We start from the raw sequence: 13434 nt of genomic DNA on the forward strand, positions 1-13434 counted from the left end.
AAATTACAAATTTTTGTTTCAATTCTGAATGAAGGTATTTATGCAATTGGAAAATTTCAAATTTTTTTAAAGGAACAACGTCTGCCTTTTACACCGACAAAAATAACAAATTCACCTACCATTTGCTTCCTCGGTAGACGTTTCCCTTTTAACCTCGCTTTGTCCTTGACCCTGACCGTGACCTTTCTCGACCGCCATCATATCGAGACGTGGAATCTTCAGCACTGCCATCTTGTCGCACGTATCCAGCACCTTACTCTTTGTGAAACTGCTCCGGCGTGCAGTACCACCGTGGCCGCCAATATGAACACCGTTAACAGGATTTTCCGCAGATTTTTCCGGCCCTTTTTTCAAGTTTAACGTTTTGAAAAAGTGTGTTTGAGGATCTGCAGGCTCCGCTGCTTCTTCTGTTGGTTCAGTCGCCAATGCTGCCTCGCGCACGACTGCCGCGTCCTTACTTACGACAAACACACCACTTGGAGTCTTATGATTCGACCTTGACCTAGCACCGAGCGCGGCACCCCCGCGTGGCCCCCCACGTCGCGTGTTTATAAACGAGTTATACTTGCTCTTCAAAGCAGACGCGGTCTTCGACGATGCGGAGATCATCCGGGCAGTTTCTGACTGGAACTTCTGCAGACGTCGCGGTTTCCGATAAAGAGCATCCACCATTGGTCCAGAGCCAGAATCTTCAAAACCGGTGCCGTATTTTTCTTCCTCAGTTGTGCGCCGTGCCCGTTTCTTCCTGATTTTGGCGGTATTCTCCACGTCCACCTCCGGGGACAGTTTGATTGGACAATAGATATCTTCACGGTCATATGGCGTCCTGAAAGGCGCATATTCAAAATGGCCGAACTTCTCCCTGAAAGCAAAGAAAACATCATGTGATATTCATCCATCATCATCATCATCATGATTGTATTTTGAGAAAGTGTACATTTCACAAAAACATATGGTTGTGATAGTACCTCGAAACTTACCTGAGTAGTTTTATGTGTCGATCGGTTTCGGCGATGGAATTCTCCAGGCCGCCACGCTTGTTTTTCACAGGCACTGGGATCTCTTTCGATAGGAGGAAGATCTGAGACACAGGCAGCCAGGAGCGGTCGTGAGCACCAAAGAATCGTACATCAACTTGATTGTCAGTTTTACGTAGGACCTGGAATTTGGAACCGGACAACAATTACGACTTTAATTTCAGATGATAATTTGACTCTCAAAGTTTCCAGTCCCCTCAGCAGAACTGACCAAGAATACACTGCTGACAAACTTCTTCTCACAGAAAATGGACTCCACCAATATTTTGAAGTTTATGACCCAAAAAGATCTCACCATGACATTATTCTTACCTTAGCAGGCCAGAATGGGTAGCCTTTGAGTTTGGCCCAGACTAGGGGGTGGGGATATCTCTGGAAGACAGAAAAGGATTCTAAATGAGGCTACACAGGATATTAGATCCTTTCAGGGGAATTTCAGCTAGCAGATGAGTAGGAATATAAACAGCTAAAGCAAAATTCTGCTCATAGCTCAGTGCCTTCATTTGCAGGGATGAGCGGACAAAGCCAATCTGGCTATCCTTTACACTGTTACTGTAATAATCAGAGCTTACTTTACTGATAAAAGCTCATAGCTCGGTGACTCTTATCAGTACTTACGCACAGTAGACAGAACCAATCTGGGTTGCCTTTACACTGTTACTGTAATAATCAGAGCTTACTTTACTGATAAAAGCTCATAGCTCGGTGACTCTTATCAGTACTTACGCACGGTAGACAGAACCAATCTGGGTTGCCTTTACACTGAGAGTTACTATAACAATCAGGACAGATCTCGATTTCGTTCATTTCGTGTTTGCAGATCTTTACAATCATTTTTGCGGCAGTCGTAAGCTTGTGGTGCGCTGCAACGAACGTGAGGGACATTCTGAATCATTCTGGTGCGATGGAATCGAACAAGAATAGACCACGAAGATACAACTTGGAATCAACAATAAAATAATATCCAGAAGTTGGGTCAAACACTATTTAGTATCCAAGTGTGAACTGAGGCTTTTAGATAAAGAACTATTTTAGTATTGCCTGTACTGCCTTTGACATTATGGCCTAAATCACTCAAGAAGGGATTAGAGACATTACTATACTGACCATGTTCATTGTTTACTATTTGTGTTTAGACATGGGTGATATGAATAAAGACTAGCAAATGCTTTTATCTAACACTCCATGTACATTTACACTTGGCCTTTCTGTACAAAACTGAAGTAAAAGCATTTACTAAACTTTATTCATATCACCCATGGTTCATGCACATCAATATAGCTGGGGTCATTCAATTGACCCAAAAAGTTTGATTGAAAGTTGTGAAGGGACGACATGTAGATCGAAATAACAACTCACTTCCATTATAGATAACACAGTTGTGGAGCAGCCATTTTGCATCGGCGAGAAATGCGTCAGTACAACCGTACAATTTCTTATCGATGTTCTGAAAAAAAGCAAATAATTAATTCGAGGCATGAGAGAATAAGTCGTCTGACTAATACATGGCATGGCCATAAAATTCATGTACATTTTTACAAGCAGAAGTATTGATTTTGGGTTTGCCAGACTTGCTGAAAATAGCAAGCTGACTGATCATCCTCACACCCCCACTTTCTCATCTTATCTTCTTCTAATGCATCTATTAGGAAAGTCTATTCAGGCAAATAGGAGTGACAGCTTGAGAAAGGAAAATGATCTACCTTTTCCAGTGTATCCAAGTCCATTGGATAAACAACATAATCATCGTAGTTCGGTACTGTGTCCGGATCGACTGGCGACTGGAATGGTTCACTCTGCAATAAAAGATTAACCTGATTAAGACTGCATTTCAGAAGCTTCATATGAGTATTTCTTACATACCACGAGAATTTGGAGGCAATTTGGGTCACTGGCTATGGGACTTGTCTTCCAACAGGGAGAATTCCACAACAAGACACATATTTTTCTTTTCTCATTTGGTAATGTTCTATGGCCTGAAGGAATCTCTGTTCTATGTCTCATCCACGGACCTGGCAATTGACACAGAGCGACTTGCTCAAGGCCACGTGCAATTATCAATCCCTAATTATCTGGGTTTCCGGTCTAACACCTAAGTCTATACTTGTTAAACATGCAGACTGGTGCCTGATAGCCGTGGTTTAAACTCACCCCCATGTGTTTCATCCTTTGTAGAGCGAACCTCAGCAACGAGCAAAGGTGGTCGAGACTCAACATCGTCATGGCGCGTGATCGTGTGTCCGTACACTCCGCCCTCATTATCGTCTGAAAGAGGTAAGAAAGGCCAAGTCAATGCTAATCTCATACCTTCTGTTACTGATCTGGAATTAACTTTTCTTTTCGATATTTTTCCCGCAGTTTGTAACACAGAGGTAATCAAGGCCCCCCTTACTGTATCTGGAGCTCAACCTTACCTCACACTCGGGGCACATCCAGTCCAGCCCCGGTTTCTTTTCACTCGGCAGACATCCCTTGACGTGATAGACCCGGGGGCACAGCTCGCAACTGACCATCGCATTCCCCTCCTTGTGACAGATCCAGCAGTAGCAGTCCGATTCCATGCCCTAGAGATGAAGAAATCAACAAAGTCTCACACCTGTGTTGATGATATTTGATTGAAATGGTGGTGGCAAGAGACCATGACAGCATTAGACGTCAGACATGAAGTCAAGCGGGTACCGCAAGCTATGGACGTCGTTTCGAGGCACCGACTGTTACAAGGGTATTGCATTGATGGGACAGTGACGTGACATCAGTTTTCGGTCCTCTATTCATATATCATGTCATTTTACCAATTGTCATCTCTAGTAAGTTTTGAGTGAATCTAGTCTTCACGTCATGCTATCTGACATAACCACAATGCATTGCCTGGGTCACACATGTAAACAAAGCGTTCATGAGAGCAGTGACCCTTTAAAGAACGGAAGGAAACACAGCCATATTATTCCACAGGGTAACCAACACTCTTATGACTCTATACAATACTTAAAACCCTGACACAATAGACACCATTCATACTGTCTCTCATTGGGGACAGGACAAAAGGCGAAGACAAAATCAAAACCACTCATGGGTACAATCACATCAGAATGTCCAAGACAGGAACAATGCATCACAAGAATTAGGATAATGTCAACATGGTGAGGGCACAATGGTCCTACTCTTGGTATGAGTGACTGAGGCCACCTATGAATGGCACCAGGTGCTTGAAAGCAAATTTCAACAACGACCAGAAAATTTCAAAAGTTTCATGCAACTTTTGAATGTGGTTAGGGGTGCACTATCTCTAAGTGACACCACTGCCTCTCTAGATATGTATAGCCCCTTCTATAAGTCATTAATTCCTTGCTAGGAATTCGTTTTCATCATTACTCACACCATGAAGCTAAGATACAATTAAAGTTACATTTATCTGTAGAGTAAAGGACTGGTCAAGGGAGAAGCTTTGTCGACTATATCAATTTGCTTAAAACTTGTCCATCCCTGAAAGCAAATATGCCAAGCTTCTATCTAAAGAGTTAGATACTGATTTAGTAAAATACTAAGCAACAATTGTTAGTCATTGTAAGTAAAAAGGGTATATGCGACTAAATAGCGAAGCAGATTTTATGCCATGCAACAAAGCAGAAGTACTGTTCGACTGTTGCATACAAATAGTTTGCAAACTTCATCACAAGGAAAGTCACCGAGAGGATTATTTTCGATTTAAATCAGATTGAGTTTGTATAAATTATCATCTTATTGCATTTGCAAGTTTTACAATCCTTGGACTAGGATCCGACTGTCATAGTCAGTGTCTTGAACCCATTATATAGTTCTAGCAGCGAAAAACTTGACTTGCAAAATATTTGCGTATACACTGTTCCACGAAGATGTCAGAGACCAGCTATGAGAAGCAGAGGGTATGCCTACATGGGATGAAAGAGGATGAAACAAGGGATGTAGCTAGCGTTGTCTTGGTAACACATGGCCAGGTTACCATGGTGATGTATGAAACTCAATTGGTCCAGACCCACAGGGGATGGATTCCTAAGATCAATGACTCTGTGTATTCATATGGAGTACATCAGTCTCCATCAGACAGAAAATCTGAGAAGGCCACACACAGCACAAACCACAACATACAGTATTCTCATTTCTGACTCTGCAAGATCTTTTGACAGTTAATATCAGCCACGCTGAAAAGTTCCACAGTGAATATTGAGATGAATCAAATGTCTCAGTGGTACAGGGTTCAGTTTCTGCCCAAAACTTTTTCTGTCAACATGGTCAGAAATGAATGGAATTGATCAATTCTGGACCGGAATCAGTCTCATTATCCTATTAGAGGTACCCTGCTTGTTGATTTCTTTTGTCACATCTAGCTACACCCTAGGAAAGCATGCAAAGGTGAAAATGTGTCTCAAAATACCTGTGGTCGTTTACTACTACCCTCAGCCGGCTGCAAGATGATGCAACCAAGTTAGGGACGAGGTTGTGGGCAAGTTTTGGGTGAAGAGGTCAAAGTAATTGATTGGTGTTGCTGACTTCCCAAACCCTCGCATGGAATGTAGCTCATTACTTTGTACAAGATGGGTTTTTAATTTGCCAAGGATCAGGCATGCTATGATTCACATCACCGCCATGACCCTAAAAGTTGCCCAATTTACGACAGACCCAGAAAAGAGCAAGAAGCCTGCTGCCTTTAAAAACAAATGCTCAAAAACAATAGCAAACCAACAGCTCACTCCGCAACAAAACACAAAGCTACAAACCTGACTATTTGTGCCGCCAGTTTTTGACGCTCTGCGACGCTTCAACGGTGGATCATCGGAAGTCTCGCTATCGCTGTCCTCGACTGACTGCCGCTTTTTCGGTCTCGCCGGTGCAGGATCTGGGAAGTAAGCAGAATTGAGGGATTTTGATAGAAAAACGTTTCATGAAATCCACCAATACTGCACAGCAACTGAACTGAACCTACCGTACATGACCCAGTATTCAATATCTCAAAAGCAAAACTGCATTCTAAAACTAGATGGGGTTAAACAGGTCAAGAAATTTCAAAAGAGTTTCTGGGTCAGGAATTCCATATCAGCGTTGTCCAATATCATCTTTCCAAGTGGATACTAATGCAGCATGGGCTGATGCGCTGCATTCCAAGAAACGATACTGGAGTGTCTAATATCGAGTTTTGTTGAAGAACGAGAAAAAAACAGTTGAAGCAATATATGCTCCCAAAACAGCCAAAAGCCTTTCACATTCCCCATACTCTTAGGCCAAAAATCTGTGATCCAGAACATCATATAAGTGTGGCCACATGCCTCAAATCCAATCCAAGTTTCTTAGGATCAAATGTGTCGTTAACTTAAGATCATACCATGCAAATTTAGATATGCCATCATTGGTCAAGAACATTTACTTGTGAAAAGGCAGCTGCGAATAGGAGGCATGTTCAAAGAGCCTAACTAATTTTCCGGCCATTTCTAGCAGACAAAGTTTGTCCAAATTGCCAAGAAGAACTTCAGCTAAGTCCTCAGAAACTATAGAAAAGACAATGGTACCTACTTTTGTCAACAGACGTCGCCCTGAATATCGCTGCAGCCGATTCCTTCGGGACGTTCCATCCTCTCGAGCGCCGTGCCCTCCCCGCATCCAGATCTTTCTTCGGGCTGGAGAATTTAGGCTTGGGAGTGGCAATCTTCGCGAGTGGCGTTCCCGGCTTAGGACTCTCCGTTCTCGCCCTTTCATGCCTCTCAGATCTCGATCGGAGGGTCGATGTCGTGTCTCTCGGACTTTCACCTGGATCTGAAAAGAAAACCATTGCGAGTGCTGAAAGACAACGCGAGAATAGTCAACACATCAGTACATCACGTGGACCAGGGCTGCGACGCACCTCACTGATATTGCCTTCTATTCCAATCACAAGGCAACCAGTCAGTTCACCCAAACACACTTTTGGTGTTGACCTACTTTCTGACAATAGAAGAACCTAATTACCCAAACAACTTGAGAACGTGCGACGCCATGACACAGAAAGGGGGAGTGAGGTAACTTGACTGATCTTACCTTCCATTCCAACTATAAGGGTACCAGTCATTACTCCCAACTACGCTTTCGACATTGACCTACTTTCTGATGATAGGACAGCCCAATTACACCATCAATTTAAGAATGGGCAACTCGATTACGTAGAATAGGGATGGTAGGTAACTTACTGCTCTTCCTGGATCTTGTCGTGACGACTTCTTTCTGGTTCGGCGTGTGACTCATAACGACGATTTAGTCGGTCATGTGACGAGCTGAAAGAGAGAATGTGGGAAATGAAGTACTGCGGTTGCCGTGGAAATGGCCACAACAGACACTAAGCATCACTGGCAGACAATATTGGACATGACTCAAGATTTGGATACATGTGAACAGCAATATCATGATGATTTGCAACACTGGAAGATTTTACTGCGTTTGCCACTGATATAAATTTCAACACTGCCGTTGGGTTGACAAATATATACAATTACTTATATTCCAAAATTCAGGAAGGTTGCATGTGATGCATGACAACTGCACTAAGGCATTGTGTACAACTGCATTTCTACTTTCCTGACATTCGATTAAATACAAAAGGCCTACCCCTTTAACCTGTGAAGTAATCTGTGCTGGCCAAACGAATCATTAGGCCTCCAACTCGGAATGTAATCATGGTGTGCATTGTTTCCAAAAACTATGCCCTTAACGTTTCCTCTCTGCCTTGTACACAGCAAGTATTACCCACATAGCAGACGCATATAATGAATGATAACACCAGATCTATCAGTGTGTGTACACTGCATTCAGTCAGCGAGTGAAGAGCGAAATCTTATACACACAAGCAGGTACCCAGCACACTGTGAGAGACCACTATTAGTACATGTGGTATCAGTTGCAATCAACATTGAGTGTGTAGGCAGGAGACTCGAGTACAGGCTTGGAGACTTTTACTGTCATGGACATTTCGACAGGTCATAAATACTGAAAACACATGGCTGTTGGCTAGATGAGTCCTCAAAATATTTCATAGGGCCCATCCAGCTTGCTTTAGCGAAAATTGAAGTCGCACAGTTTCTGTTTTCAGGCTGGTTACGGTATGAGAGGCGATAAACTACAGACCAAAGTAGGCCTACAGGGTAATTTCAATTTCAATTCCCTTCTCAATCATCGACAAGCCCAGGGTGAGGCATTCGAATGTGCGACCAGTCTCCTGGGGCTTGAATCCTAGGCATTTGGTTCGTTATATTGATATCAATATAAACAGCATAATTTCTTCCAAATGTTTTAGAATATACTTGAAGTATCACGACATGAGTACAGGGACAATTGCATGAGGAGCAAGTAAAGGGTGTCAAGGTGCTTCAGGTCTCCAAATCTCCGTCCTGTGACTGATGTGCCCCGAGTGTGAGGTAAGGTTGAGCTCAAGACACAGTAAGGAGGGCCTTGATTACCTATGTGCTACAAAGCCTCAATGATCCAGGGTAAGGATTCCTCGTTCATTAGTGTCCACCACACTTGGACCCCGGATTTGAAAAGCGCTTGAACCCTGGGATGGTAATCTCACAATCTTTTTTCACCTCGATTACTGATATTACTCTCGTTTTAATAATAAGTGTTCTCAACATATACCTTCATCATATCAGGTCACAATTAAATCGAATGTAGACTCTGTAATGACTGAAAACATGGTGAAATATGTAATGTGCGACTCATCGATTCAATATGGCACCTCGAACAGGATCTGAACACGACGAGTCATGGTAGGCCTGTACAGCAGCCATAGGCCTAGTCGACTGCTACGCATATACTGAAACACCTCCCGTACATACAGCTATCCTACGGTTATAACCCAACCTAGTCTTCTTGAGAAAACCTTAGGAACACAAGCCTTCTTGTAAACCTTTGTACACATACACTACTATCAGCATGCATTTTGTATACACACCCATACAGCAAGTAAACACACACTGTGTTTACAACTAAAACCTCACTAACACACAAAAACTGACCCACTATATACTCTTTGATGTTTACTGAATTATATCTGGGTAAAATTTTGGTAAAATTTGGTTGGGAATTGTGGAAATATTAACTAGACATTTAGACATCACATGTTTCCACACAATGACAGCACTCCTACATGCATTAATACACATCCAACATGGAGGATGGCCTATTGTAAGAGGCGGGGCTTACACCTGTCAATCATCCATAATGAGGGCAGGGATTGGCTGGTGCCTGGTAACGACCTGGATTTTGTTAATATCGTACAATGGGGCTGTGGGAATTAGATTTGGGGCTCTTTCGGTGATATCTGGGTCATTCGGATATCTTGTGTAGTGTCTGAGTTGTAAACAATGGTTCCGTGAGAGACTTGTAAAGTTTTTATTATCCCATTCACTGGAGTCAGAGTGGGGTGGCACAATTGATATTTTTCTTCTTTTTACAAGACGTTTTTAAAAAATTGATTCAGTAAAATGTCTGATGATGGCAATTAACCCCTCAATGACTAAATCGTGCCTTCATGAAGATAATCTCAATTTTTCTCAAGTCAAAGATTAAATATTTTTTCATTGCCACTTCAAGCTATTCGCCAGTGACGGATCCATGGGGTGTCGCCCCAGGTTAAGATACGGACTGAGGTGCAGGAAGGGTATAGTATTACTGGTATGAAATTCGCTTTAAAAAACAAATACAAAATGCAGGGACTGGTTGCCTCACCAGCCTTGAAAGCGTGGCTAAAATGCAGGCCAAATTGGTCCGTTTAATAGAAAGGTGTCCCGATTCAAAGGTTGAATTGAAGGCAAAGGACCAACTTTGCACCAAAACCAAGACCAAAACACCACCTCAGAGCCTACATAGCCTCGCTTATTCAGCAGAAAGAAAGTCGGGGACCTCCACTCACACTACAGGTACAGTTGTCAAAACAGTCAACCTTGAACATGTCCCATTTCAGTTCTACATATTAACACCAAATGGCAGCACTGTGGATTAAAGCTCCCCACAGGGATCCTGGGAGACACCTCAGGAGACAATCAAAGGATCCCTGGTTCAATCCCCAAAGTCAGTGTGAGATTCTAGCCACGTCTCTTTGCCTTGCATGCCTTACTCCATCCAGGTGTACACATGGGAACTGATCCGATATGCTCAGCAGGTTGTAGGGCTGATTTCGCATCTCATCGGAGCTCTCCTGAAAGGTTTCAGGGTAGACCTTCATTAAAGGCAGACGATAACCTCGACTGTTGTTGATATCAGACTAAAAACCAAAACTTTAACTTTCGACTTCAACCAACTTCGTTGTGGACACTGATTTTTGTCCAGAATTGGTCATTACCATCAAATCTGACCTATCAAATCAGGACACCTCTATTGAGGACAGCATTTGCCAGGCTCTAGACTGAACCTTCTGTTACTGGCACACTTAGCAAAAAGTTACCTGAGAAGTGGTCTCCAAAACAGCTCGGGGAAGGGTAACAGATGACTCAAGCTGACTTCAGGATCATCAGTGCCGTATCGATAGAGCTTACACACCAACCATCTACCTAAGCAGGTGGAGCCCAATCAGTCAGCTATCAACCTGAAACAATATATGTCATGATTGTCATTTCAATTCATTTTCAGTTAAATTTCAAACTTTGAAAATTTTTCTCAAAATGGCAAGAACGGATATCTCGTTTTGTGATGAAACACTAGATAAGCAAAAATTACACCAAGCTGTAATACAACATTCTTTTAGTTGAGTCACAAATCAGGAATATTTCCATCAAAAGAAAGACTTTTTCTTCTTCATACACACCTCCCTATCACACATGTCACAAGTCCTGTCCTTTGGTCCCAACCAGACTCCAGACTCTGGCTGTCCTTGCTGAGATATCAAAACTGCTCTGTCTCTTGAAGTGACATCCGTCCTCCGTCCTAAGCCAAACCAGTAACGCTATCTGAAAGAAAAAGCACAATGATACAAACAATTATTCAATAGACACACCAGTTTGGTCCATTCCCTAAGAACCTTAGACAAAGACAGTTGTATCATCTTCATTTTATTTCAGTATAAAGCACACATACAATCATCAATATAGCACTAATCAGTAAAGTTCATTTTAACTTTTTCACAAGGATAACCTAGCCTAGTCCTAAACTACGTCTCAAAAAGTTATTACCTATGATTATAGAAGTTTCACCCATCAGATAACGATTCCTCAGAAGGGGGTCGTCATTTTGTCCCTTGTCAAGGTTGAACGAGTGAAAAATATTTTCTTGACAAAACACTCATTCAGGCATCGTTGATTTAGTGCGGGCCTGCATTCTCAAAGATGTCACTCCTTGACAACAAATCGCAAATCTTTCGCCCAGAAACTGAGGTAAGGTAATTCTGAGAAGATCTTTGATTGGCAAGTTTTGAAAGCACTGAGACTCCAACCTGCATCTTGGCTGTTGGCAGCAACAACCTTAAGCCAGAATCACCAGTTCAGGGTCTGTTCATTCAAAACAGATAAGTCACTAATTTGGCGCTAACGTTAATTTGGCTTAATCTGTCTGTCAGAATCTCTAAAAAAAAGTTGTCAGCTTTGCCTTAGCTTAGCTCTCACAGAGTACAAGCACACAAGACTACCCTTTCTCAAACAACAGATTAGGCCATCTTTTCAAAGCGCATTTAAAATGTGACCCTCAACTTTTCGACCGCAAAGTTAAGTTTGTACATGAACGGGCAGGACAGGGGTATGTCTTTTGACATAAGATTTCCCCCTCAGCGAATTAGTGGTTCTCAAAGATTACACCATATCTCATCAGGAGTCGTTGACCAGAGGAAAGGAGTGCGGTCAGGGCCAATGGCCCTTCCACTAGACAAGAACACCCATGATATGAGAGGATTTGGGATTAGCTTGATTCAACTCAGATTAGGATTTAATGCTCTTAATGGTCTTATTAAGGAATTTTCACAGAGTTATAAGTTGATCTCAAAAAAAGATAAATTCTACTTTTAGAATTCCCAATAGTGTTTTCTGTTCGCTATCAAAAGTCTGTGAAAAGTATTTATGGGTGTGTACCAGTGAAAGAATGGCTAATCTGTTCTCATTTTCCTTGTTGTATTGAAAAAGTAAAAATGAAAACTGGCTGTTTTAGGAATCTACATTTAAACCCTTCTGTTTGAATAAGCAGGGTTTATTTGCGGTGTTTTCCTGAGAACTTTCGAATGCTTGATAAACCACGTCAAGGTATGGGGGTCTCACTGGAGTGTAAACAACATGGGCTCTTAAATGAGAAATGACGCAACCAGCCAAGTCGATATAATGTGAAAATAGCTATACTACGCTTGTTTTGAAGGACCCATGGTGACATAGGACTGTCCTTTTGTCTGGGTAAGGCTCCTGGGCCGTGGCTAAATACACTAGTATTTATCTATCAGGATATATGACATATTGAGACCCTTTAGAAATCGTGGCCCTTTTAGAGAATGTTACGTAAGGGTGTTAAATACTCGGCCTTCTGGTTTGGATATATGCCTATATCTCATTGCGGAGTAAACAAGTTGACTCTTCTATATGGTATTAACTCTTTCCCGGTCGGGGATTTTGAGAAAAGGAAAATCATCACTTCAAATCATGATTTTCAATCGAAACAGCTTATACAGATGATAACATTATGATGACGTTGATGATCAATCATAATGATGATGATGACCATTCCTGAAAATCTGTGGATGGGGGGGGGTTGTTTCGATTGAAGTTTGAAATTAGGGTAGGCAAAACGTTATCAAACCAGCTTAGATAGTTTTGAAGGGGGCATTTGGATAGGCCATCCTACTCTTTTGTTTTTTCAGTGTTCAGGCAGTAATTTTCATCAGAATGTCTCCCCAAAACCAGAAAACAAACTGACCAGCTCTGACCCTGTCAAATTCTCAGTGTCACTCGAGTGCACGCATTTGAGTTGAAATAGCAGCTTGGATTTTCACAGTGTTCTTAGGGGTTTGTTTATGTTTGGTATTGGGGGATTACCTAACATTTCATTGGGAATACTTGTGGCGCTTTTGTTGGTTTTTGATAATACAGGAGTTTTATTTTCTCCCTTGAAAGAAGCTATTTTCTGGTCTCTGACATGTTATTTACGATAGCAAAACGCCATATTTTCGCACCGCCCAATTTTGGCAATTCGCTAAAATTTCCTCAAAAATTTGAAAATTTCCATTTTGACAGAATTCTAAATTTCTTAAAATTTCCAATCAAAAAATATTTTTTCACAATTTCATTCTTGCAAATCTAGCTTATTCACAACAGTTACAAAAGGAAAATTGCGCCCAAAATTAAGTGGTTTACAGTATTGGGTTTATTCCTATCCCAAAATTATTTCTACAAACTTTATTGGAAACAGACAGAGAATAGCATGAACAACA

General features: G+C 41.8%; 1 protein-coding gene across 4 annotated transcripts in view; it reads right to left on the minus strand.

The window, feature by feature from the left end:
- The window catches only part of LOC135502880 (MYND-type zinc finger-containing chromatin reader ZMYND8-like), a 32045-nt gene that overhangs the window by 7521 nt on the left and 11090 nt on the right, over nt 1–13434 (minus strand). For 2 of the 4 annotated variants that reach the window (XM_064796050.1, XM_064796048.1), the window contains exons 2-15: nt 10840–10981; nt 10480–10620; nt 7232–7315; nt 6582–6821; nt 5792–5910; nt 5449–5478; nt 3452–3601; nt 3189–3302; nt 2741–2833; nt 2397–2484; nt 1764–1900; nt 1350–1409; nt 981–1159; nt 120–862 (exon numbers count right to left, since the gene is read on the minus strand). In XM_064796050.1, coding sequence (XP_064652120.1) covers nt 120–862; nt 981–1159; nt 1350–1409; nt 1764–1900; nt 2397–2484; nt 2741–2833; nt 3189–3302; nt 3452–3601; nt 5449–5478; nt 5792–5910; nt 6582–6821; nt 7232–7286 — 2008 coding nt within the window. In that variant the 5' untranslated portion in view covers nt 7287–7315; nt 10480–10620; nt 10840–10981. Of the gene's footprint in view, nt 1–119; nt 863–980; nt 1160–1349; nt 1410–1763; nt 1901–2396; nt 2485–2740; nt 2834–3188; nt 3303–3451; nt 3602–5448; nt 5479–5791; nt 5911–6581; nt 6822–7231; nt 7316–9052; nt 9172–10479; nt 10621–10839; nt 10982–13434 lie in introns of those variants that run through there. The other 2 variants (XM_064796051.1, XM_064796049.1) reach the window with 2 other exon arrangements.

The sequence above is a fragment of the Lineus longissimus genome, chromosome 19, assembly GCF_910592395.1.
Source record: "Lineus longissimus chromosome 19, tnLinLong1.2, whole genome shotgun sequence".
Classification (NCBI taxonomy): Eukaryota; Metazoa; Nemertea; class Pilidiophora; order Heteronemertea; family Lineidae; genus Lineus; species Lineus longissimus.